Here is a 24,188-nt window from a genome sequence, read left to right on the forward strand (position 1 = left end):
TCAACTCGTTTTTTAGTTGATTCTGTAAGTATGCCATCATACCAACCACAAAAAGTGATGGTTTTGTTTCCTCATTCCCTATTTTATTTGTTCAATTTCTTTTTTAAATTTTTTTTCTTTTAATTAGAATTGGGCAATTGAAAGCCAACAATTTCTTTTTCTTGTCTTATTGCTATAGCTGTATTCCTAGTACAATATTGAATAATAATGGTGATAATGGACATCCTTGCTTCACCCCGATGTTATTGGGAAAGCTTCAAGTTTATTCCTATTAAAGATAATACTTGTTCTTGATTTTAGATAGATACTACTTATTTTAAGAAAGGCTCCACTGATTCCTAGGATAGCTAGTGCTTTTTAATAAGTGTTGTATTTTGTCAAAGGCTTTTTCTGCATCTACCATTATATGATTTTTGTTGTTATTGATATGGTCAATTATGCTGATAGTTTTTTCCTAATATTGAACCAGCCCTGTATTCCGAGTATAAATCCTACCTTGTCATAGTATATGATCTTTGTAATACATTGCTATAATCTCCTTGCTATTATTTTATTTTAAAATTTCGCATCCACATATATTAAGGAAATCAGTCTATAGTTCTCCTCCTCTGTTTTTGCTCTCTCTGGTTTAGGTATCAGAACTATATTTGTGTCAATAAAAGTAATTTGGTAGGATTTCTTCAACTATTTTTTTCAAATAGTTGTTGCTTAATTCTACCAAACATTTCGTTTGTGAATTCATCTGGTCTTGCGGATTTTCTTCTTAAGGAGCTCACTGATGGCCTGTTCAATTACTTTTTTTAAAGATAGGTTTATTTGAGTATTCTATTTCCCCTTCCCTTAATCTGGGCAGTTGATATTTTTGTAAACCCATTTTACTTAGATTGTCAGTTTTACTGGCATATAATTGAACAAAGTGACTTCTAATAATGGCTTTAATTTCACCTCCATTGGTGAGCCATTCACTCTTTTCATTTTTGATACTAGAAATTTGGTTTTCTTCTTTCATTTTTTTAAATCAAATTAATCAAAGGTTTATCTTTTTTTCTTTTCATAAAACTAGTTCCTAGTTTTATTTATTAGTTCAATGGTTTTCTTTTTTTTAAGTCATATATTGTTTTCCATTTTTTTGTGTTTTTTAAAAATTTATTTTGATTTATCAACAATCACTTCCATAAGCTTTTGAGTTTTAAATTTTTCTCCCCCTACTTTCCTCCCCAAGATGGCACGCAATCTGATATAGGCTACATATACACATTCCTATTAAACATATTTTCACATTAGTGATGTTGTAAGAATTAGAACCAATAGGAGGAAGCATCAGAAAAAGGGAACAAAACACAACAGAAGAAAAAAAAAACAGCAAATAGTATACTTCAATCTGCATTCAAAATCCATAGTTCTTTCTTTGGATGTGGACAGCATTTTCCACCATGAGGCCTTTGGAGATGTTGTAGATCCTTGCATTGCTGAGAAGGGTTAAGTCAATCAATATTAGTCATCGACAACATGGCTGTTACTGTGTACAATGTTCTCCTGGTTCTGCTCACTTCACTCAGCATCAGACCATACTTTTCTGAAGTCTGTCTGCTCATCATTTCTTACAGCACAATAGTATCCCATTACATTCATATACCACAACTTGCTCAGCCATTCCCCCAACTGATGGGCATCCTCTCAGTTTCCAATTCTTTGCCACCACAAAAAGAGCTGCTATAAATATTTGTGTATATATATGTGGGTCCTTTTCCCCTTTGTATGATCTCTGGGTCAAAGGGTATGCACATTTTTATAATCCTTTGGGCATAGTTCCAAATTGCTCTCCAAAATAGTTGGATCATTTCATAACTCCACCAACAATGCATTAGAGGTCCAATTTTCCCACATCTTCTCCAACATTTATCATTTTCCTGTTTTGTCATGTTGGCCAATCTGATAGGTATGATGTGGTACCTCAGAGTTATTTTGATTTGCATTTCTCTAATCAATATGATTTAGAGCATTTTTTTCATATGATTATAGATGGCTTTACTTTCTTCATCTGAGAACTGCCTGTTTATATCCTTTGACCATTTACCAACTGGGGAATGACTTGTATTCTTATAAATTTGTATTCTTATAAATTTGACTTAATTCTCTACATATTTTAGAAGTGAGGCCCTTATCAGAGACACTGGTTGTAAAAATTCTTTCCCAATGCATTGGCTTTGTTTGTGCAAAAACTTTTCAATTTAATGTAATCAAAGTTATCCATTTTGCATTTCATAATGTTCTCTGTCTCCTGTTTGGTCATAAATTCTTCTGTTCTCCATAAATCTGATAGGTAAACTATTCCTTGCTGTCCCAGTTTACTTATAGTATCAGCCTTTATATATAAATCATAAACCTATTTTGATTTTATTTTGGTATATGGTATGTGATTTTGGTCTATGCCTAGTTTCTGCCATACTCTTTTCTAGTTTTCCCAGCAGTTTTTGTCAAATAGTGAGTTTTTATCCTAGAAGCTGGGGTCTTTGGGTTTATCAAATAGTAGATTACTACAGTCATTGACTACTGTGTCTTGCATACTTAACCTATTCCACCGATCCTCCACTCTATTTCTTAGCCAGTACCAAGCAGTTTTGACGATTGCTGCTTTATAATACAATTTAAGATCTAGAATGGCTATGCCACCTTCCCCTGCATTTTTTTTATTAGTTCCATTGATATTCTGGACCTTTTGTTATTCCAAAAGAATCTTGTTGTTATTTTTTTCTAGCTCTATAAAATAATTTTTGGTAGTTTGATTGGTATGGCACTGAATAAGTAAATTAGTTTAGGTAGAATTGTCATTTTTCTTATATTAGCTGGGCCTATCCGTGAGCAATTGATGATTTTCCAATTATTTAGATGACTTTATTTGTATGAAAAGTGTTTTGCAATTGTGTTCACATAGTTCCTGGGTTTGTTTTGGAGGTAGACTCCTAAATATTTTACAATGTCTACAGTAACTTTAAATGGAATTTCTCATCTCTTGCTGTTGGGCTTTGTTGGTAATATATAGAAATGCTGATGATTTATGTGGGTTTGTTTTATAGTCTGCAACTTTGCTAAAGTTGTTTATTATTTCAAGTAGTTTTTTACTTGATTCTCTAAGTGTATCATCATATCATCTGCAAAGAGTGATAGCTTTGTTTCTTCATTGCCTTTTCTAATACCTTCAATTTCAATGGTTTTCTTACTTTCAATTTTATGAATTTCTCCTTTGATCTTCAGGATTTCCATTTTGGTGTTTAATTGGAGATTTAAAATTTTTTTCTAGTTTTTTTTTTAGTTGTATGCAATTTATTCATCTGATCTTTCTCTCTACATTTAGAGATATGAACTTTCCCCTAAGTATTGCTTTGGCTGCATCCCAAAAGTGGGACAGAAGTCTTCTTGACAGACAATGGGGAAAAGAGACAGGTTCATCTTTGGAGTTCCCTACCTGGCTACTTCACTTCAGGGAAGAAAAAAATAAAGCCTCCTAACAGGCCTTTCTCCCTCTATTTTCTCTCTTCTGAGTGATCCATCCTTAATACCAAAATAATCTTAGACACAATTGGTGGTTCATGAAGGGAACCCAGAGCAGTTGAAAGATGGCTTAATTTGGAGATTTAACACCTTGGCTTGAATCCTTTTTCTTCTACTTACTCACTGTGTGACCTAACCTCCCTTACACTCAGTTTACTCATCCACACATTGAGGGAGTTTAACTAGATGACCTCTAAGGTTGTTTTTTCCCCCCAGCTCCAAATCAATGATCACAGGTCACTTACTCTGTTCAAAAGTCTTTAGTGGCTCCATGTTGGTAAAGTCTGAATCCCTTCTATTATTCAAGGCCTGGCACGAGCCTTAGCCTTCACCCCAGCTGAAGCTCATCAGTTCTGGCCAAATATACACTACTCATTCATTACCAATCCTCTGTTTATACTATTTCCTACGCTTTGGATGCCTTCTCTGTCTTTCCTTGCCTGTTGAATCTCTCCTCCTACACTAATGCCCAATTCAAAGGCAGCCCCTTTTCCATGAAACCTATCTTCATTTTACTCCATTCAGTAACTGTACCCTTTGGATCTCACACCGTACCTGGAACTTTGATGACAGGCCCTATATGTGACAGTAAACTATGATGATAAGGTTCACAGGCTCATAGAATTATTATTGGAAAGGACTGCTGAGGCCACTGAATCTAGCCCCCTTATCTGACAGGTGAGGATGTGGGAACAGATAGAACCACTGAGTCCATCTTATGACTTAATTCTGGATCTGGCTCAGTTCCCTTTCTATTCAATTATGGGTTTAGTCCATTTTCTATCTTGCATTATTTAAACCTAGTCCTTTATGGCTGAGAAGTTGGACTACCTCTACCTGCTGCTTAGAGACCCTTAACTAAGGACCTAGGCTATGCTGACCAGAAACCCAGTCAGATCTGAAGATTGGTACAGGGAGCTTTCTCATAATTATACATCTAAAGCAAATTGGAAAACTGGCCCAGTATTGGTCCATCAGTTATTGTTCCATTTTTCCTTTCGTTGAAAATACCTGGAAGAGAGGGAGAAACCTCTTTTCAGGAGATCTCAACTTTTCATTCTCCCCTACCTAACTTGGGAAGTCCTTAATGTTTCCTCCACTTAGATATCAGATCAGAAATCAAAAATCTTGTATCCTGGTTTATATCCTGTTGTTTTCTTTTAATGCATAAAAATCCATCTCCCCCTGTATTCAGGGTCCAGTGGCAAGCTGAGGAAGTCTGGTCCTGATCTGTTATGCAATTGGCATGCACTGCTTAATAAAATGATATCTTTGGAAGCTTGAACCTTTATTTCCTCAGTTATTTCAGACTTCACCCATCATAGTGTTTTAGTGAAACCAGCCAGATCAAGAAAGGACCCTGACTCTTAGCTTTGTGGAAGACTGCCCCAAAAGTCAGACTTCTGTCTCCATTTCAAATTCATCTGACTTAAGGGAAGGCTTACCCCCATACTGTTGGGGACCATTTACCCCCATTTTGCTGAGGAAGAGATACTCCCTTCAAGGAAAAGGATCCTTCATAAGGATTAGCGTAGGGTCACACAGTTACTAAATATCTGAAACACCCTGCTGAACTCCAGACTCCTATCTCCATCTGCCTACTGGACATCTTGAACTGTATGTCCCATAGACAACTTAAACTCAGTATCTCTCTCCCTTCCCCTTTTCCTAACTAGCCTTTTACTATAAAAAGTAACACTATCCTCCAAGTCACCCAGGCTCACAACCTAGGTACCAAATCCAATCCCTCACTCTCTCTTACCTCCCACATATCTAATCTGCTGCCAAGTCCTGACATTGCTACCTTTTGTGACATCTCTCCTATCTGTCCAGTCTCCTCTTCTTTCACACCCACCACCCCAGGGCAGGCCCTTGATCACCTCATCTGGCCAATGGACTCAAATGGTTCTAGAAGAGAGAGTGAAGCTGGTCACTTTGCACAGCCCTCCATTCCTCCCTTAAATCAAAGTAAATTGCAAGTCATTTCATCATCTTCTTCATGTCATGGTCTTTGAGGAGGAAGGACAAACTACAAACACACACACACACACACCCTGAACTACTGCTTCTTGGTGGGTCTCCCTAACTAAAGTCTATTCCCACTCTAGTACACCCTGCATTCAATCACCAAAGTGATTTTTCTAAAGTGTAAGTTTGATACCCCCTTCCCCCTCCTCCAACTCAAAGTCTAATGGCTCCCTGTTACTCCCAGGATTCCTCTGTTTGGCTTTTAAAGACTTTCACAAACTGCTTCCTACCTTTCCTTCTTATACTTTACTCGCTTCCATCTAACTCTAAAATTCAGTAGACATTGGCCTCTTGCTGTTTCTTGCCCAAGACACTCATCTTCCTAATTTGTGCTTTTTCACTGTCTTTCCCCAATTGCCCGGTATGCAATCTTTCTCCTCCTGTCTCCTGGCTTCCCTAAAAGTCTCAGCTCAAACCTCACCAGCCACAGGGGTCTTTCCCAGTGCTAGCTAGCTCCAATTTACTTTGTACATAGTTGTTTTTATGTTATCTCCCCAGGAAGTCCCTCAAGAGCAAGGATTTTTTTTCCCATTAGTATCTTGAGCACAGAGTACTGGCACATAGTAGGTACTTTATAAATGTTTCTTGACCAAATCAATTTCTTTATCTTCTAATGCTGGGTCAACTTTCTCTTGCTCTCTTTCTTTTAGCACCCAGTACACACAATAGACGCTTTACTCAACTTTTGTTGAAAGATCCATGAACTACTTTTAATAACACTGATAGGGTATGGGATTCAAGCTGGACCCTTAAAAGGATCCCAAAGCCCCTGAAAGAAATCTCTGGCATTTGCCTGAGGCACCCAACCCAGCCCAGTATGATCCTTTTAACTGTCCTTTCAATGTGGCCCTCATTGTCTGCATCTGGCCCAACCTATTTCGACACTTCTTAATTCCATTTAGACCCCTTTACTGTTACCTCCCAGTCACCCCAGCCCATTGGCCACTCCTTGATCACATCCAGATCTTTCCACAGTCTTTCTGTATACAAGGTCCATCCTGCCCCCATTAAATTGCTCAGATAACTTAACAGTCTGGCCCACTCGCAATACAAGCAATACAAGTGTCACAAATTCGCTGGTTCTTAAAAGTCCTGCTGCTTCTACTGGCAAAACAATAAACCGTGGTGCAGGGGATAGAGCACCGGCCCTGAAGTCAGGAGGACCTGAGTTCAAATCTAACCCCAGACCAAACACTTGACTGTACTAGCTATGTGACCCCGGGCAAGTCATTTAACCCCAACTGCCTAAAACAAACAAACAAACAAAAAACCAATAAAGCTTGTCTGAAGGCTTGAGTGGTATTCTTTCAAGGCGGAATCCTTGCCTTTTTCCCTAGAATTTCAGGGCTCCCAGCACCCCTAGAGTGCAACAGCACCTTGTTTATTACTTTCCTTTGAAAGGTATTACATGTTATAAACTCTTATTTTTCTCGCCTTTGTATCTATAATAGATACTTTGGGTATATCTGTTGAATGCTGGTAGCATTTATGTCAATATGCTTTTATTTTGGGGGCAGGTATTTCCATTTGGCCTAACCAACAAAAAATTATAACTAGTAATAGCTATTATAGTTAATATATAATAGCTAACAACAACCCCGTAAAGAAGATGCAATTAACTGAACCTGAGAGAGGTAAAGTGATTTGCCCCAGATCACATAGCTATTAAGGGTCTGAGGCCAGATTTGAACTCAAAGTCCCCAGCTCTATCCACTGCACCTCCTTGAGAATAAGTAAGAGTTAACTATTAAGACTTGTCAGTGAAAAACCCCCTGAGAAGCCCATTGAGGGGATTGGGGGAAAGACTAGGAGTTGAAACCAGGAACATGGTTTTTTCTCTTCCTTAGATAGGTTTCCTTATCTGCAAAAGGCAAGTGACAATCTCTAAGGTCCCTCCCAGTTATCAAGTTATGAGATTTCAAAAGGTCGTTTTTGGTTTCCAGGCCATTTATTTTGCTTCCTGCTTTTTTCTTGGCAAGCCTATCATGAATACCAGAATGAATCCAGGCTGAAGCGCCTGATTAGAAGGGCGGGTCCAGAAACACTCATTTCTCCAAAGACTTGGGTCCAGAGGGGCTGATCTGAGGCCAGTTGTAAGATGAGGAAGTTAGCTCGAAAGACTGCTAAAATCTGTGGGTGTATATATAGCCTCCCCAGTGTCCTGAGGTCTAATCTGGTACAGTCCCAGAGCTCCCAGAATGGGATGCAGAGGCCAAGCCGACCTCAAAAGTCGGAACCCTTGTAGGAGAGGGAAGGGTAGGAGCTTGCTGGACAGACTGCGTTCCTCTCAGTCAGGCCAGTCCCAGAAGGGACATCTGGTCTAGTGTGCCAGGGAACCAAGCGGAAGAGTCCGTAAGAGGCCGGGGTGGGGACAGCACTAAATAGCTCTCTAAACCGAAAGGGAATGCTAAGCCTAGTTCCGGGTAAGAGATGAGAATGCTCTTCTACTACAGGGGCTAGGGGCACTCCCATCTGGAGGTAATTTTTACGGACTCGGTAGGTTGGCACTTCTCCGTGGACCCCCAAGACCTCTTCCCATCAGCACACCCACTTGTTCTGGTTGCTGCCAAGTGCCCTTTCCGGAACTTTAGAGGGCTGCTAGGGAGAAGCCCCAACAACGCCCGAGAGCCTTCCTTAGCCATGGCATCGAACCCACGAAAGGCACCGTAAAGGGAAGATTCAGAAAACCAGCCGCTGGTGGGGAAGGGAGAAGAGGGCTAGCTCACCTGGGCCACGCCCTTCTAGGCTGCTGCTCTCTGAACATTTCCCGGGTCTCCCGGGCACCCCCAGGATTCCGGCTAGGGGTCATAGAGCGGTCTTCCACCCCCACCCTACGCAGCCTTAACAGACTCCTTACGGAAAGAGGGGAGAGGGGCACTTACGCAGGGGTCTCAGAGCCACTGGGCAGGAGATGCTTTTGGCGTTGCCAACGTTTCATCCCTCGACAGTCGCAGGACTTTTCCCCCCTCCACTTTCCCCCGGTCTGCTTTTATAGACTTCCTAGCAGTCCCAGCCCAGAGAAGGGGAAGGGTGGGACCGGAGCATTTAAAGGGCTCACGGAGCACGGGTCGGAAGAAGGAGCTGACTCCACCGAGACACTCCCGACCCTCTGATGGAAAGGGCTCCACTTCCTAAACCCATAATTTTGGGAGCCTGGGAGGAAGAGCCAAAGTTTTGGTTGATAGTCTCTTGAACCCAACTCCCAAGGAATACTGGGGCCTTACTTTTCCAAGTCCCTCCCCCCCCCCGCCCCCAGTGGAGGGGGAAGGGGAGAGAACTGCAAAGCGGCCTGAACTGAGTTTCTCCGTCGTCAGGGGATAAAGGGGAGTGGCGAGGGGGACAGCTGCACAGTCTTTATTTGGATACTAAAGATTGGCATAAAAAAACCCTAGAATGTAACTACTCAGTTACAAAAACAGCCACCGAAACATGGTCCACCCCTACCACGTAGCTCTCCTCCGGTCGCTAGCTCCTTCTCCATCCAGCCTCGTGCCAGGCGCGCTCGCGCTCTGGGGGCTGCAGAGGGCTGCCCCTGTTCTCTCAGTATTTCCGCTGCCTCAAGAAAAGCCCTCCTCCAGTGGGTCGGACGGGAGTGGTCGAAGGTGAGGGGTCTTCCGAGTCCAGGCTGAAGAGATCTCGGCCAGTCCTGAGGATCTGTTCCTCCAGCTTTTTGTGCCGTTTCATGTCGGACAGAACCTTGTCGAGGCGGGCCTCGCGCTTCTGACTCCGGGCCGAGCTCCCTGGAGGAGCGCACGGATGGGAAGACTGAGGACCCCGCGCCCAGCTGCCCGGCTACCGCTAGGGGCTCCGGAGAGTGAGTAGTTAAGTTACACAAACTCCGCTGCACTTGGGGTGGCGGGCGGGGCGGGGGGGGGGCGCAGCACTACGCCTAGCTGGCTTGGGGGGAAGAATGCTCTCTCCCTCTGAACCTCCCACCTGCTCCCCTCCCCTCCTGTTTCCACACAAGCTCCCCAATTCCGTACCTGGGGTACGTCTTCTGTCAATCAGAGAATCCTTGGGCGTCATGGGCTCATCATCAAAGTCAAATTCTGTGGGCACATGAGGTCTGGGGGGCCAGCAAAAGAGAGAGAGGGTTGTTGGGCCCCTTCCTTTGTTCAACACCCCAGTGCAGGGGTGCAGATGGGATAGGGAGTGTCTAGGTGGGGGTTACCCTCCGCTTTTTTCCTCAATCTGCTTTCTGTATTTCTTTTTCATCTCTGCCCCTCAATTCCCTCCTGCTCTGTTCTTTATTCCTTGGCATTTACCCTGCTTTATAAGTGAAGTGGATAGAGTATTGGTCCTGGAGTTAGGAAACTGAGATAAAATCTAGCCTGAGACACCAGCTGTATGACCCTGGGCAAGTCACTTAATCTGTCTGCCTCAGTTTCCTCATCTGTAAATGGGGATCATAATAGAACCTACTCCTTTCCCCCGGTTTTGAGGATCACATGAGATCATGTTTGTAAAGCACATGGCAGGTTCGCTATAAATAACAGCTATTATTATAGCTTCCTCTTAAGCCTATACCCTACTCTTATCTAGCCCTTTCCCTCCCATCCCTTCTCCTTTGGTGCCATGTATCAGGAGGTTGCTACACTCACTCACTTTTCCTCTTCCTCCTCTTCAGCCTCAGGCTCTTCATCTGATTTCTCCTCTTCACTCTGGACCTCTGGTGTGGGAGGCCTTCGGGGTAGAACCTCAGCCTGGAGCTCCAGAGTCCCGTGGGTGGCCAGCAGCTCATAGAGTTTTCGAATTTCAGCAGGGGGTGGCATCCAGGGTTCCCCATCCTGGGGTAACTCTAGTTCTTCATCACTGCAAGGCACACACCAGTCTTCTTTTCCTTCATCTTCTTCGTCTTCTTCTTCTTCCTCCTCGGATGTACCAGCTGGTTCTACCTGTGCCTCTTCAAGGGCGGACTCCTGTGCTTCCACCTCCACCTGGACTAATTCTCTGGCCCTTTCCCTTCCCTCCTCCTTTGCCTCCTGGGCTAGGTCAGTCCGGGCAGGGGCCCCAGCAGGGTCTTCCACAGCCAGAGCCTCCAGGCCAGAAGTCACCTCCCCTTCCCCGGGCTCCAACGCTGCATTGGTCACCGCCAAGGACTCCATGGCCCTGGGCTAGGGCCCTAGAGCTGCAGGGGAGGAAGCCCTACAATGACTGACAGCTCAGGGGGCCGAGGGCCATCCAGGCACTGGCCTGCCCTCAAGGGGAGGTGAGTCAACAATAGGGATTCCCAATCCCAGTCAAGAGAGTAAGATCCACCAAGGGAATCTTGAAAGGGATCTCCAGGCTGACAACACAAGGCCTCGCTGCACCCCTCGTCTCTCTCCGTTCCCCGCCCCCACCCCGACCCCCACCTCCACGGTCTTCACTCAGCCTCAGGACTCTCCCCTGGGATCTCAAAGCGTAGGGGAGAGGAAAAGTAGCTCTTTACAAAAAGCCACGTCCCCACCCCCAGTTTATAAAGCCATCTCGGGAGAGAAGGCCACACACCTAGATGAGATGTAGCTTCCTGCCTTTCCCCCTTTTCCCCCCGGGGTCGGACACGGACAGGACTGGGGGATGGGCCGGTGAGCTAGAAGAGTCCATGCGCGCGCGCGCGCGCTTGCTTTTCCCACGTTAACTCCACCTCCCTCCCAACTCTCCGCCCCAGCGACCGTGGCTCGCGCATCCACACAGGTCCCCGCGAAGTCGATCTCGGGACCAACCCCCACTGCCACGCGACGTCCACCCGCGTTCCTGTCCCGAGCGCGAGGAGATCCGATACACACCTGCAGCAGCACCCTTACCCACACCCCTATCACCCCCCAACTCCGGCCATAGTAGGCGCATGCGCCTGGAGTTAGGACTCGAGGTCCGGAAGATGAGAGGGAAAAACCCCGTAATCTTGCTAGTCTGGCGTCTGCCAGGAGTTAAGATGGCCACCAAGGCCGCGCGTGCGCACCGCACGAAACCTGCTTGGCGTAGGCATAATCATTCTCCCTGCGCCTCCTCCTTTCCCGCCCTCCCCCCCTTTCGGGTTCGACTTCCAGAGACGCTAGATGTCTTAAGGCTCTTAAGAGGGGAGTGAGAACCGACCGGTCATCCCACACTTTTCTGTATCGCTTTAGGCTTTGCAAAGCGCTGTCTTCACTGCAACTCTACGAAGCAGGCAGAGCATGTTATCACCATACCCATTTTCCAGTTGAGGAAATTGAGGCTCAGAAAAGGGGTGGGGCTGCAGGGAAGCTGAGTTCTGAGAGTAGGATATACCTAGGACCACCTAGAGGCTGATTATGGGTGGGGGAGGGAGGCAGCGGCGGGAGCTGACGGACAGATGGACAGAAGAAGCTGAGGGAGCAACATCTCATGCACAATCTCAGTTTATTGGTGTTCAGATTCATGCAGCATCCTCCATACAAAATGGGTAACTAGTAAGATAATTTTGTGAGTTTTTTTTTAGATCCATGGGTTTCCCCGCACACACTTTTTTTTTTTAAGAAAGGAAAAAACATTTTTCTCTGCCAAGTGGGCTGGGTAGCTCCCCACCCCCACCCCCGCCCCAAACCTCTTGCCCCGCCTTGTGCGGCAAAGTCGCCCTTGTCCGCTTAAAAAATCTACGAGGACACGCCCCTTGCAAGCCCAGGCTTCGAGCTCAGCCTCTGGGCATTTGGTCCGATTTTTTTTTTGGCTTTTTTTTCTTACAAAGCACGTGAATGGCACGACCCTCCCCCTATAAATAAACTAATACATAAATAAACTGTTAAAATCCTCTCCTTTTGGCAGCCAGGGGAGGGGGATGTGGACTAGGGCACAGCGCCCGGGTGACTCGACTGGGCCAGCACGCCCCCAGGTTAGAAATCACCCGACCCAGTTCCATTCCCTCATGCGTGGAATGTGAGTAGAACAGGCATCACAGACCAAACAGCAATGCACCCCGGGCCTCTCCCCCCTCCCCCACCCCTCCGTGAAATTAGAAGACTCTTTAAGGCCCACCCCCCTCCCGTCCCCTCATGCCCCTCAATGCAGCTCTCTCCCCATACTGATTCACAGGGAGATATCTGGGAGGGTAGACCCTTAGTCTGCTCCCAGGAATTGTCTTTGAAGAGAATGAACAGTCAGAGATAGGCTGGGGTTTTGTTTTTGCATATCATTCCCAGGAAGTTGTCCCACCATCACTCCCTTCCCCAACTTGAACTGGGCAGAGCCCCTGTCAACCCCTTCCTATGAGGGAAGGAGGAGGGGAGGCTTTCGAAAAGATCAGTCTGTTCAGCTGGAGATGGGGAACAGGGTCAGGTCACCCACCACAGCCCCCACTTCAGTCTATTCAGTTTGTAGTATGCGCAGGAAAGGGCAAGGGGGAAGGTAAGAAATTGAGGAAGTTTATGGAAAGGGAAATGAGAAAAAAGGGTAGATTGGGACTGGGAAAGACATGATGAAAAGAAAAGAGATGTTGGGAGGAGGCCATGAAGAGAAAGAAAAGGAGGCTGAGAATATGGAAACAAAATAAGGAAGATGAATAAGGGAAACAGGGGAGGGAGTAAGAGAAGGTGGACAAGGATGGAAAGAAGGAAAAAAGGGAAGATTGGCAGGTGAGCAGAGAGGCTAGAAAAAGGGCAGGAAGAGGTGAATGAGGTGGGAGTGGGGAGGAAGAAGGGAGGAAAGGAATACTGTAAACAAGGCCCTTCTCCAGCTCCCTTGGTCTCTGTAGGATCAAGGGCTGATGGTGGGGGCCATCATTAGGTCTCACCCCAGGGAAGAGATGGACCCCTGGTAGTTCAGAAGAAAAAGTCGTAGGGGCACAGGATAGAGCCTCTCATTTAAATACTGTTCAGAGGAGAGAAAGGGATGGGGATGGGGGAGGAGAGAGAGAGAGAGAGAGAGAGAGAGAGTTGGAGAGAGAAAGAGTAGGTACATGAGGTTAGTGATGCTAGACCTCCACTAACAACCAGTTCCACTTTTCTTCAAATATAGCTCTATTTCCACAGAGCCACAGTCTTTCAAAGAAAACCAACCCCTCTCCACCCATTCAATTCTCTAGCTTCCAGGCTCTACCATAAACACCCACCACTCACCCAGCCCCTTCTTCATCCCCAACCCCATCCCCATCCCCATTCCCCAACCAACCCAAGCTCATACTTACATCCAAAGTTGATGATACAGGAGGCAATGATGATGAGGACCCCACCCACCAATGCCACGATACTCAACAGCTTGGCCACCCTTCCCAAGCGCTGAGCTCCATCCACATCACCCTGCTGTAGACTGTTCCGAGACTGGGGTGGTCACCAACAGCATTGAGGATCATGGTGAGGGTCCAACAAGGTGGTGAGGATCAGGTGACCATCATTATTCAGCCCGAGTGTCAGTCATAATGTATAGAGAGGAGAGAGAAGAAGAAGAAAAGGTTGATAGATCATCAGTATAAGGTCAAAAACCTATTTTTTCCCCTTTACCCCTCCCTGGGAAGTAGAGGGTTTTGGAGAAAGTTTCTGGGATACAAGGGCCCAGGAGAGATGAGATCAAAGGAGAGGAATAAATGGACGAAAATCTAAAGGAAGAGGCCCAGAATTTTTTGGAGATAGGGGTCTCAGGGTCCATGAGGAGGTGGCCCAGAAATAAGAAACACCCTCCTTCCAATTCTCATCACCCTCATCCTTGGGGTTTCATGGGGAGCACTTGAACTGGAATATAAGGGAGCTAGGGCAGAGAGAAGGTGGGGATTCCCAAGGACTCACCATGATGGCATAAGCAAAAGCCACGATGTTGACAGGCCACATTGGGCAGAAGCAAGATAGGATGGCGATGATGATGTAGTCACGTGGCTTTGGGATCTCTTCACCCCCCTCAACTCCTGGCCCCCCCAGCAGGGAGCTGGGCTGGCGGCTCAGGCTGCCTCTAGGGGAGCCAGGCTTTGTACCATGCCCCCCAACTCCTCTCTCCTCATCCACCAACTGCTGTAGCACCCTTGGGGGTGCTCCATTGGCTGGAGGGCCCTTGGGTGGAGGAGGAGAGTGGGGCTGAGGAGTTGTGCCCTTGTCTCCCTCTCCAGCCTTTATTGGCACTACTGCCCCATTTTCTTGTTTCTCCATCAGGTCCTCGGTTAGGTCCTCAGGGGCTGTGGAGATAGGCACTGCCTTTTGGACAGGAGATGTGGGCTGGGGGACTGGCCTGAAGTCAGACACTGGCTCCTGCTTAGCCTGTTCTGCCTCTGGGCCTGGGGTTGGAGATGGTTCTTTGCTTACTTCTAGAACTGAGGCAGACTCTTTGCTCCCTTCTTGGGCGGGCACTTTGCTCCCTTCTTGGGCAGGCTCTTTGCTTCCTTCTTGGGCCAGCTCTATGCTCCCTTCTTCAGTTGGCTTTTTGCTCCCTTCTTGGGTTAGGATGGATTCTTTGTAGGTTTCTGGTGTTAGCTGAGGATGTGAGTCTGCTCCAGGGGTCTGTTCTGCCAGTGAACTTCCTGGGTCTGGTATGGAGTCTGTTTCCTTGGCTGGGTTTGGAGTCCCTTCTAGTGCCTCTAAAGTTTTTATTGCCTGTTCAGGGGATGTCCCCACTTCTGGGCCTTCATCTGAGGGTCTGGTGGACTCTGAACCCATTTGGGTGGTTTCTGTGATGTCCTGGGCCCCAGCTGGAGGCTGGGGAAGGGTAGTCTCTGCTCCAGGAGTAGTTGTTCCAGTCCCTTCGCCCTGGGCTGAGGTACCCTCCTCATCCCCCTTCATCTCTGCCCCATCAGAGCCACTGGATGCCATCTTGAGATGGGAAAGGGGAGGGATAGGATAGTGGGGGAAGGGGAGAGAGCAGCAACAGGATATCCTGGAATAAGAGGAGACACAGCTGGGTCTGGGGAAGGGAAAGTGTAGAACATGGAGCCCAGGAGCCTCAGCTGGCTCTGAATGGAGGCACCTCTGACTCTGAAGAGGGGCAAGGTAATGGCCAAGTGTCAACAAACTCAGAGGGAAATACCTCAGCCTCAAGAGGTCCATGCTTTTTCCTCTGAGCTCGAGGGCAGGCTAGCAGCTTTGGGTAAGTAATGGAAAGAGCTGAGACTTTTTCTTCCAGTTGGGACAGCAGTGAGGTGGGGTTTAAGGTGGGGGAGGTGCTGCTGCTGCCTGTGGGATTCTCGAAGTGAGGAAGATGATGGGGTACCTTAGAAAGTGAGATTCCCCTTCACATCTGGGTTAACCCTTTGGGTGCCAGGAGCAGAAAGCTAGCCTTCCTTCAGCTCTCCACCCACACCCACTTTCTTCAGGGCCGCCTCCCCTGTGTCATCCAGGGAAACTCAGCCACGGATAGAGATGCAGACACGCATAGACAGACCCAGACGCTGAGCCATAAGCAGCAGGCAGCAGTCACCGCCTTGCCTACCAAATACAGTCTCTCACAGGCACGCTGATGAACCCACTCTCAGACAAATGGACACTCTTCCTTTCTGTCTCGCTCTACGCTTTCCCTTCTTTCCTCCATTCTCCCTCAAACTGGTTCCAGTCTCCCTTGTTTGGTAACTCTCCCCATCCCTTCTTCCCTCCCTTCCCTCACACCCCTCCCCTCCCCCCCAACTCAGACTGGTGGTTTTCTTACTGCGTGGGTATGGAGCCCCCTCCCCTAGGGAAGGGGGAATCCCTTCCTCATTTCTCTCCAGTCTCTTCTCCCAGGGGAGCGCCACCCTCCCTGCTGCTTCTCCCTCAGATCCCCGTGCCTTTACATTATCTTAGTATCTTGGTTTCACATGCACCCTTTCCCTCCAGCTCCTCAAGTCACCATCCAGAACCCTGGCACCTCTCTCTCCCCCACCCCACCACCCGCAGGGACCCCGCATTCTTGCGCGGGGGCTCCATTAGTCCATGCACCCTACATTCACACAGTGAATCTCTTCTACTCCTACCCCCTGGGCCCCCGGGCCCTTCCGCATAACACTCTCTGCTCACCTCCTCTTCTTTTCCCAGAGCCCTGGGGGCTGCTCCTGCCGCCGCCGCCGCCGCCGCCGCCGCTGCAGCAGCCAGGGAGCAAGCAAGCGAGCGAGTGAGCGAGCGAGGCAGCGGTTCCCCCCTCCCTCCTTCCACCCCGCCTTGCGCGCGCCGCCCCCGCCCCCCAGCACTCCATCGCCTCCCCTCCCATCCTGGACTCGGGGGAACCTCGCGCGCTGGGGCCCTGAGTTACCCTGGCAACCAGCAGGTTGCCTCGCGCCCCCACCCCTGCTCACCCAGCGACCCCCCAGGCCCTCGCGCCCCGCTCCAGCCCAACGGTCGCCGAACTTCCCTTCCCCCTCCCTCAGCTTGAAGGGCTGCGGTGCGGGGTGTGAGACCAGACGGGAGAGGCTGGCACGGGGGGAAGGGGAGAGGAGCCAGGGCTGTGTCCGGAGAGGGGGGACAGGCTAGGCTGCGGGATCAGGGTATGGGCGGCGGGAGACGGAAGGGACCCACAGGGGAGCGCAAGAGAGTGGTCCCCCTCCCCCCAAAAAAAGTGGACCAGGAGCAGACGGAAAGGGCAGGGAGAGAAGGGTCCGAGAGAGTGATAAGAACGCGAAAAGGAAGAGGTTGGGAGGTGGGGCGCAGGTGAAGGGGCTGTGGAGGAGCACCTCAGGGAAGGCTGGTAAGCTTCAGGGGAGGTAAAGGCAGGAATTGGGTGTCCATAGGGGCCAACTGCAACTTCCCTTCTTCACTGGCCTCACCCCCCCCCCCACGGTCCTGGGGCTCTCAGACTTTCCCCAGCCCTGCCACTGTTCCAGCTTGCATCGATGACATGACTTTGCAGGTATTTGACTGTGGGGTCCCAAGATATGCCCTTTGGCAGGAATGCTGGGGGGAGCTGGCTCTGCCCTGAACGGAGCAGATAGCCCGCGAATATCTAGCAGAAGCCTTGAATAGCGATTAGCTTCTCCAGGGCAGGGATTTCCCCAGAGACCTAGGAGTCCTGGAGCTTGCTAGCCACAGACACTGGATCCTCCCTGCTCCACCCTGCATTTGGGCTGCAGCCACTGGTGTCCGCCACTGAGGAGGGAGATTAAACAGAGAACTGAGGAGTCTGGGATCAGGGCCCACAGTAAGGAAAGCAATAGACTCTGGTGTCTGGGTGGGTGGGAGGAAAAGGGATAGAGGAGAGCAGTGGGGGCTGCTATTGTTGACCCCAGCTTGGCAGGTGTAGGCATCTGTGTGTGATTAAGATGGTAGTGGGGTAAGAGACAAATAGCCAGAATCAGGTATCTGTTTTTGTTTAAAATTTATTGTAATGGGGTCCGCAAAGGAAGGGGGTGAGGGGTGGGGAACATGCAGGGGGACACAGGAACACGATGTCATGGCTAGGGCCACAATTTCTGTTGGGGAGAGGAGGGGAAAAAAGGCTGAAAAAAAAAAGGACAGAACTACAGTTGAGATGAGAGGGGATTGGGGAAATACTGCTGCTGCATTCCCCCCCCGGGAAGCACCTTTATTTTCTGGCACCCCCAAAACTTTATCCTCTCATTCTGTCCTTTACTTACCCTACTCCCTTCCCCCAAGGTCCTGCCTCTTACTCTGCCTTCTCCCCAAAATGTTTTATCCCCTTACTTGCCCAGTCTTCTTTATGAGACATTCCAGAGGGATAAGATTAGGGCCAAGGACCCCAAACAAACCTCCACCTGTGACACTGAGTCCTTTATTGTTTGCCCCTCACCTCAGCCTCTTTCTTTCAAATCTCTGTTCTCCCCACACCCAGGACAGAATCTTTGATTTCCCTTCTTTCTTCCTCCACACTCTTACCCCGCCCCCCCCATTTAAACAGCACCAACTCCCCAGGGATGGGCAGCAGACAGTAGGCAAATAGCGGACTGGAAAGGTGGGAAGGAAAAGGACCTTTAAAGGAAAAAGATTCTCAAATCCCTGGGAGAGCATGGGAAGGGCGATGGAGAAGAGAGGGCAATGAGACAGCTGGTTTGTCCTCTGCCACCCCTGATATTAGCTTAGGGGGCCCCCAAATCACCAGAGGAACAATGGGGTTCATGTAGGGAGAGGGGAGATAGAAGAGAAACAAATGTTTAAAATCTAGTGAATTCCCCTAAGAAAACATTTCTTAACTCCTTCCTTCTGGTGGCTCCTTTGTTGGTGGGAGAAGGAACTGAGTTGGTGGGAAGGGGGTGGGAGAGGAGAAAGGGGACTGAGGCCTCTCCTCTACACCCCAACCCCCACCTCAGGGCTCACCAGGGCTGAGAGGGAAGTGGCTGAGAGCTCACAGGGACACCCTCTGCCCCAGAAAGGGAGCCCACAGCTGTGGGGGTAGCTGCTGCAACTGCTGCTGCTGCCGCCGCCGCCGCTGCCGCCGCTGATGCTGCTGCTGCCATAGGACAAACCTCACCTGTACCTGCAGCAAGGAGGGAGGGGAAGAGGGGAAAAGAGAGAGAGAAAGAGTTATCAGTGTAGAACCCGTGCCAAGATCTTTCTCCCTTGTAACTGCTTCCCCTCTCTGCCTAGGAAGCTGTTTCTTGTACCATTCCCTCCCCTGGGACACAGCCGTTGCACATTTCCTGCTCCCTCTCCAGAGGTTCAGGTTTTCTCTTTCCAGCCTGTCTTCTTTCCCTTGGAGACACTTCAAAAGTTCTCCTCAAAGGCCCTCCCTATCCCAAGTTCCTCCCTAGCCTATATTCCCTAGTGACCCTATCCTGCCCCTCTGGGCCTTCCTAAGTACCCTTTTCCTACCCCTGGGGTCCTCTGATCCCTTTCCACCCCTCACCCCCCATGCCCCACCAGCCGTGCGCTGCGCCTTGCCTGGTGGGTGCAGGGGTTCCCCTCAGCAGGTGGGCTGCGGCGGTGGCGGCTGTGGCTGAGGGGCGTCTCCAGGGACAGGGGGTGCGGCCCCCCCGAGATGGGTCTGCATGTGGCCAGCCAGCTGGGTAGGGGTCTTGCAGTGCACACTGCAGAGCTTGCACAGGAGCCGGTCGGGCCGGGGGGCCTGGAGCCCGTGGTCCTTCACCGCATGGACGCGCAGGTATGCCGCCGTGGTGAAGCCTACGGGGTGACCGGGATGGGGACAGGGACAGGGGTCAGCTAAGCGGAGACCCCGGAGACGGGGATGTTCTCCTAGGTTGAGGACTCAAGTCCTCACTAATAGTTAGGTCAGCTATGTCCAACAACCTGGGGAATATCTTTCTATTCAGGTAGTGATTTTCTGCCCTTCTGCCCAGAGGTGATATTCTCTTTTCATTCCCCAAACTTAGAACTTTGTCTACTCAGCAAATAACTCCTTTCCAGAGATAGCTGTGATCTCTCTCCCTAGGACCCACAGAACTTATTCTTCCCAACTGGCAAAACACTCTCCAGAGGTGGCAGGAGACAGGATTCCTAGTTGCTCAGGGCATTTTTTCTAAGTGAACGTATCCTTCCCCAGAGACGGCTGTGTCCCCCAACCCCCCAAATCCTAAGAATTTAGTTCCCAATTACCGAGGAAACTTACTCCATTTAAAGGAAGCTTGTTCTGCTCAACAAATAACTCTTCCCCAGAGCTGCCCGCATTATCTCTCAGATGCACGTCTTTGCTCTTCCATCACCCACCCCCCCATTCCAGTTACAGTTACTGTCACCCAGAGGGATTAGCATTCTCTGTCTGGTGTGTCCTTCCACAAACGCTATTTGTTGCATGTTTGTCCCCAAACACTGATGGACCCATTATATCCAGTCAACTTGTCTTCAGTGTATCTCTTTGCAGAAGCAGTTGCATCTTTTGTTTCTTAACACTGAGGGAAACCAGTTCCCAATTTCCCATGAAGTTTGTTCTATTTGGCTACTTCTTACCAGAGGTAACTGCATCCCCATCTTTTCCTCAGTAAGACTTAGAAGATGGGAGCATCATTTCTTAGCAATAAGCTGTGTTTTCTCCCTGATAACATAAATGTGGTTCTGTTAACTTTAGGTCTTTTAAGTAAGCTACTGTGTCTCTCTCCAGATGCAGCTGCACTCTATTTATCCAAGGGGAAACCAATTGGTCCTTTGAATTGTACATCAGGAAACCATTCCCTTCTTCTACAGCCTTGCTGGTCTATAGCTTTTATCATGGAATTCACCAGTATAGTGAATCCTTGGCTATTTTTCCTCTAGTCCCTTCCAGCCCTTTCACTCCCTACCTTTGTTGCAGAGCTCGCAGACGTGATGAGGCCCCTGGCTGTGCACCTTCATGTGGTCAGAGATGTAGGCTGCGCTCAGCATCTTGCCACATACGTGGCATGGCACCTTCTCTTCATGCCGCACCGTATGTGCTCGAAGTCGGTCCTTGGTAGCAAATGCTGCTTCACATGTCTGTGGTAGAGAAGTCAGAGGAGAAGTTAAGAGCTATTAGAGAAAGGAGATGAGTACTGGGGATGGGGGGATAAAGTCAAAGCCCCAGAAACGTGGAGTATGGGATCTTAGAGCCATAGGCAAATAGGAATGAAAAGATTAAACCTTTAAGAAGGAATAAGAATTGAATTAAAGGCCAAATAGAAATTAGAATTCTGAGAGAATAAGATCTGAGAGGCTGAGTCTGGATAGGTGTAAAGGGGTTTAAATAATGAAAAAGTAGCAGTACATCAATGTCTCCATACCGCACATTTGAAGGGCCGTTCTGTTGAGTGCACCTGTCTGACGTGGCTGTTGAGGTGGTCTGGCCTGGGGGAATTTGTTAGGGGAAGGGGTTAGGCAGTTGGCCTTAAAAGTGGGGGTGATCCCACTTCCCCTACTCTGTACTGTGTTTCTTCCCATTAGAAAGTACATCCTTTTTTGAAGTCCAGCAACTGTTATTTACCCAGAAAGTCCCTCCCCTCATGCAAGACTTCTTCCCATTGTGAGATTATCCCTTTGTACTTTTCTTGAGGTCTCCTTTAGATGAGGCCTCTCCCTTTTGCCCTCATTACAGTGAAACTACCTTCTCTCCTCCCCCATCCTTGGAAGCCTTCTTTGCCTGATGGGCATCTCTCCCACCCCCCATTGTGGGTGGCCCATCCCTGTGCACACCGGGAAAAGCTCTTGCCACAGTGGGAGCAGTTGTAGGGCTTGTGCACAGCGCCGTCATGTGAGCGCACATGGTAGCTCATGCGGTCCTTGCGCTTGAAGCGCTGCTGACAGACAGGGCACTGGTACGGCTTCTCATCAGAGTGTGACAGCTTGTGCCGGTTCAGGTGGTAGACATCACGGAAGGCCTTTCCGCACATCTCACATGCATGGTTCTTCCGGATCCGCTTCCCAGAGGCTGTGGTGGTCACCACGCCGCCTCCACCAACTCCAGCCCCCCAACCCCCAGCACCCCCTTCACCCCAACCCCCGCCAGCTCCGCCCAGTGTTGCTGGCACACTTAGGAGGCTCAGGGGCACCATGGTGGGCATCCTCATAGCACCTGGGCCAGCCCGCCCAGCCTTGGCACCCGTATGGATGGCTTCATGCCGTCGAAGATTATAGCCGTTCTTAAACTCCTTGGCACAGAGGGCACAGATATATGGCCCTTTGCTCTTTGATTTCTTCTCCAGAGCAGTAGCTACAGGAGCTACAACAGCTGTGGAGGTTGGGGCAGCAGCAGCTGTGGCAGTAGCAGCAGCAATTGTAGCTGGAGGTGCAGCTTCAGGAGCTGGTGCAGAGGTTGGAGGGGGTGGTGGAGGTGGTGCAGGGGGTTGTTTCAGGGCTGCTGTGTCCACTGTGGAAGCTGTGGCAGTGGCTGGGGGGGCAGCAGCGGCTGCAGCCGCTGCTGCGGCTGCTGCCGCCACAGCAGCAGCAGATTCCTGGGCTGCAGCGAGGACAGGGAGGAGGTCAACCTGGAGGGGCTCAGCGGATGGGGCCTGAGGAGTCGGTGGGGGGGCTGGGGCAGCCTGAGAGGGAAAGAAGGGAGTGGAAAGAATGTGTGGGACATAAGTGTCCCACTCCTTGATTTCCCAGAACCCAATATCCTGGGCACCCCCTCATCCCCCAACCTCCACCTGGTACTCAGAGTACTCACCTGGAATGGACTCTGGTTGCAGCCCTGGGATGCAAAGAACCGGGACTGAAGCTCAGCCCCAACCTGCAGGGGATTCTGGGCGTGACCCTGAGGTGGGGGAAAAGAGTTCATTAGATTGCCAACCCCCCTGGAATCCAATCCCAGTACAGGGAATGGGGGGGCCAGGAGGGTGCAAGGGAAAACAGGAAACATGGCCTCCAGCCAGTAGGGTGTTAGAAAGAGAGGGAAAGAGTACTTGGGGTAACGACCCCTTAAAACAGGTTCTTGAGCTCCCTGGATTAAAAGTGTCATATAAACAATAAAACTGGAAAAAAGAGAGTAATCCTCATGAAAGTGCCCGTCCCCTTAATTGGGGGGAAAGGTCAGATCCCCTTGGGGGGATATGGCCCCATAAATTGCCTCAAAATTGGCCAAAAGGGCAATATGCTCCGGAAGAAGGGATAGGCAAGCCAGCAAAAGCCAGGTGGTGGTGGCAAGAAGCCCGGGGTTGTGGGGTCAGCCCCCCGACCCCCCTCAATGGCACACCACTCTCCTCACTGCAAGAGAACAATCGTTTTTGACCTGGGGAGGCCGCCTCCCCTCATTGTTGAGGGAGCGCGCCGGGCAGTGGGGGCTGGGGGACAGTCACATCCACATCCCCTCCCAGAAGCCGAGAGGACCAACTGCCACCCCACCCGCTCGGAAGGCTGAGGCGGAGAGAGGCAACGCCCCCTAGGCGGAAGGGGGAAAAAGTCCCCTCAGGTGGGGAGCAGGAGCTGGTGCAGGAGCCGAGGGGGGGGCGGGGCCGAGGGGCAGGACCCGGGAAGGGAGCGGGAATGGAGGGCGAGACGACGCGGGAAGCGGCGCGAGGCGGCGGGCTGGGCGCCCGGTACGCTGCGGCGGAATCCCGGGGTGGGTGGGGGAGGGGGACGCGAGGGAGAAGCCTCTGCCCCCGCCGCGCGCGCTCCCTCTCTGCCTCGGGAGGAGGGAGGGAGGGAAAGGAGGGGGGCAGCTGCGCGCCACCGGCGCGCGGAAGGGGGGTGGAACGGAAGGGAGGAGGGGTGTAGGAGGGAGATGGGGTGGGGGGAGGAGAAGGCGTGGGGGTGGGAGGGGGTTGTTACCTGGAAGATGAAGCTGCTCCAGTTGCCTGGATCCATGGCGGAGGGAGGGAGGGAGGCGGCTCGCGCTCACCCCGGGGCGGGAGGAGGAGGTGGGGGGAGGGGGGACCAGAGGGAGGAGGAGGGCGGGCGGGAGGCGCGCGGGGCGGGAGGGATGGGAGGAGGAGGATGGGGGGAGCGAAGCACACACTGCGCGCGGGGAGGGCGGGCGAGCGGGAGGGGGGCGCGAGGACACACACACGGAGTCTCGGGCAAGCGCGAGCACGAGCGCGCGAGTCCAGGGGGGAGGGGGAAGAGAGAGAGGGACACGAGCGGGAGGGGGAGGGGAGGCACCCAGCTGCCCCAGCCTCCGTTAGCGCGAGACCCTCAAGACAGGAGCTGATTGGCCTAGGATGGTGCAGGTGGTGGGCACGCGGGGGATGGGGCGGCTCCCCCCTCCCTCTACCGAGTCCCCCCCTCCTCTCTCCGCCAGCGGCCGTTATTCCGCGCGCACGCGCATGTCGCTGTCTTTGCTGAACGAGGTTGGGCGCGCGCAGTGATGGGAGGGGCGGAGAAAATCCTAGGCACGCGCCTAACGGTCGTCGCCCTCCAGGCCTTACAAAAGTATTT

The 24,188-nt window shown here is 50.2% G+C and overlaps 4 protein-coding genes and 1 long non-coding RNA gene across 10 annotated transcripts in view; 1 reads left to right on the forward strand and 4 right to left on the reverse strand.

The window, feature by feature from the left end:
• The window catches only part of MVP (major vault protein), a 38,086-nt gene extending 28,971 nt beyond the window's left edge, over positions 1 to 9,115 (reverse strand). Inside the window, exon 1 of one of the 2 annotated variants that reach the window (XM_021006813.2) lies at positions 9,025 to 9,115. Coding sequence is in view for 1 of the 2 variants with exons in the window: in XM_021006812.2 (XP_020862471.1) it covers positions 8,463 to 8,518 (56 nt within the window). In the remaining variant the exon portion in view is untranslated. Of the gene's footprint in view, positions 1 to 8,462; positions 8,609 to 9,024 lie in introns of those variants that run through there. The other variant, XM_021006812.2, reaches the window with a different exon arrangement.
• On the reverse strand, positions 8,919 to 10,685 carry PAGR1 (PAXIP1 associated glutamate rich protein 1). The gene is made up of 3 exons (XM_021006827.2): positions 10,186 to 10,685; positions 9,564 to 9,646; positions 8,919 to 9,320 (listed from the first exon to the last, which is right to left on the reverse strand). Exons 1-3 carry the CDS (start codon positions 10,683 to 10,685, stop codon positions 9,121 to 9,123), a joined length of 783 nt encoding a protein of 260 aa, XP_020862486.1. The 3' UTR covers positions 8,919 to 9,120.
• On the forward strand, positions 9,304 to 12,053 carry LOC144456807 (uncharacterized). The gene is made up of 2 exons (XR_013485906.1): positions 9,304 to 9,394; positions 10,572 to 12,053. It is a non-coding gene; the product is annotated as an uncharacterized LOC144456807 (long non-coding RNA).
• On the reverse strand, positions 11,924 to 16,580 carry PRRT2 (proline rich transmembrane protein 2). 2 transcript variants are annotated; one of them, XM_021006825.2, is made up of 4 exons: positions 16,482 to 16,580; positions 14,295 to 15,369; positions 13,700 to 13,832; positions 11,924 to 13,383 (listed from the first exon to the last, which is right to left on the reverse strand). In XM_021006825.2, exons 2-4 carry the CDS (start codon positions 15,303 to 15,305, stop codon positions 13,373 to 13,375), a joined length of 1,155 nt encoding a protein of 384 aa, XP_020862484.1. In that variant the 5' UTR covers positions 15,306 to 15,369; positions 16,482 to 16,580; the 3' UTR covers positions 11,924 to 13,372. The 2 variants fall into 2 exon arrangements, with proteins under 2 accessions (XP_020862484.1, XP_078008675.1); XM_078152549.1 differs by lacking the exon at positions 16,482 to 16,580 and having other exon boundaries at positions 14,295 to 16,069.
• A 1,175-nt stretch (positions 16,581 to 17,755) lies between these two features.
• On the reverse strand, positions 17,756 to 23,693 carry MAZ (MYC associated zinc finger protein). 4 transcript variants are annotated; one of them, XM_078152548.1, is made up of 7 exons: positions 23,583 to 23,693; positions 22,483 to 22,569; positions 21,510 to 22,354; positions 21,101 to 21,164; positions 20,645 to 20,816; positions 19,293 to 19,532; positions 18,801 to 18,888 (listed from the first exon to the last, which is right to left on the reverse strand). In XM_078152548.1, the coding sequence occupies exons 1-6, from the start codon at positions 23,616 to 23,618 to the stop codon at positions 19,315 to 19,317; spliced, it is 1,422 nt and encodes a 473-aa protein (XP_078008674.1). In that variant the 5' UTR covers positions 23,619 to 23,693; the 3' UTR covers positions 18,801 to 18,888; positions 19,293 to 19,314. The 4 variants fall into 4 exon arrangements, with proteins under 4 accessions (XP_020862482.1, XP_020862480.1, XP_078008674.1 ...); XM_021006823.2 differs by lacking the exon at positions 19,293 to 19,532 and having other exon boundaries at positions 17,756 to 18,888; XM_021006820.2 differs by lacking the exon at positions 23,583 to 23,693 and having other exon boundaries at positions 22,483 to 23,358.
• Positions 23,694 to 24,188: the final 495 nt, after the last annotated feature.

The sequence above is a fragment of the Phascolarctos cinereus genome, unplaced genomic scaffold (genome assembly GCF_003287225.1).
Source record: "Phascolarctos cinereus isolate Bilbo 61053 unplaced genomic scaffold, phaCin_HiC Scaffold_4;HRSCAF=312, whole genome shotgun sequence".
Taxonomy (NCBI): domain Eukaryota; kingdom Metazoa; phylum Chordata; class Mammalia; order Diprotodontia; family Phascolarctidae; genus Phascolarctos; species Phascolarctos cinereus.

Bases quoted from the DNA above. Each gene is read 5' to 3' on its own strand.
- PRRT2 (XM_078152549.1), bottom strand. From the start codon at position 15,539: ATGGACCTCTTGAGGCTGAGGTATTTCCCTCTGAGTTTGTTGACACTT. The intron at 13,833-14,294 runs GTGAGTCCTTGG...TGACCACCCCAG, and splicing joins CTTTTGCTTATGCCATCATG to TCTCGGAACAGTCTACAGCA.
- MAZ (XM_021006820.2), bottom strand. From the start codon at position 22,773: ATGACACTTTTAATCCAGGGAGCTCAAGAACCTGTTTTAAGGGGTCGT. The intron at 22,355-22,482 runs GTGAGTACTCTG...TTTCCCTCTCAG, and splicing joins GCAACCAGAGTCCATTCCAG to GCTGCCCCAGCCCCCCCACC. The intron at 19,533-20,644 runs GTAGGGAGTGAA...GTCACCCCGTAG, and splicing joins CTGCGAGCTCTGCAACAAAG to GCTTCACCACGGCGGCATAC.
- PAGR1 (XM_021006827.2), bottom strand. From the start codon at position 10,685: ATGGAGTCCTTGGCGGTGACCAATGCAGCGTTGGAGCCCGGGGAAGGG. The intron at 9,647-10,185 runs GTGAGTGAGTGT...CTGGCCCCCCAG, and splicing joins GAAGAGGAGGAAGAGGAAAA to ACCTCATGTGCCCACAGAAT. The intron at 9,321-9,563 runs GTACGGAATTGG...GCGCTCCTCCAG, and splicing joins TGACAGAAGACGTACCCCAG to GGAGCTCGGCCCGGAGTCAG.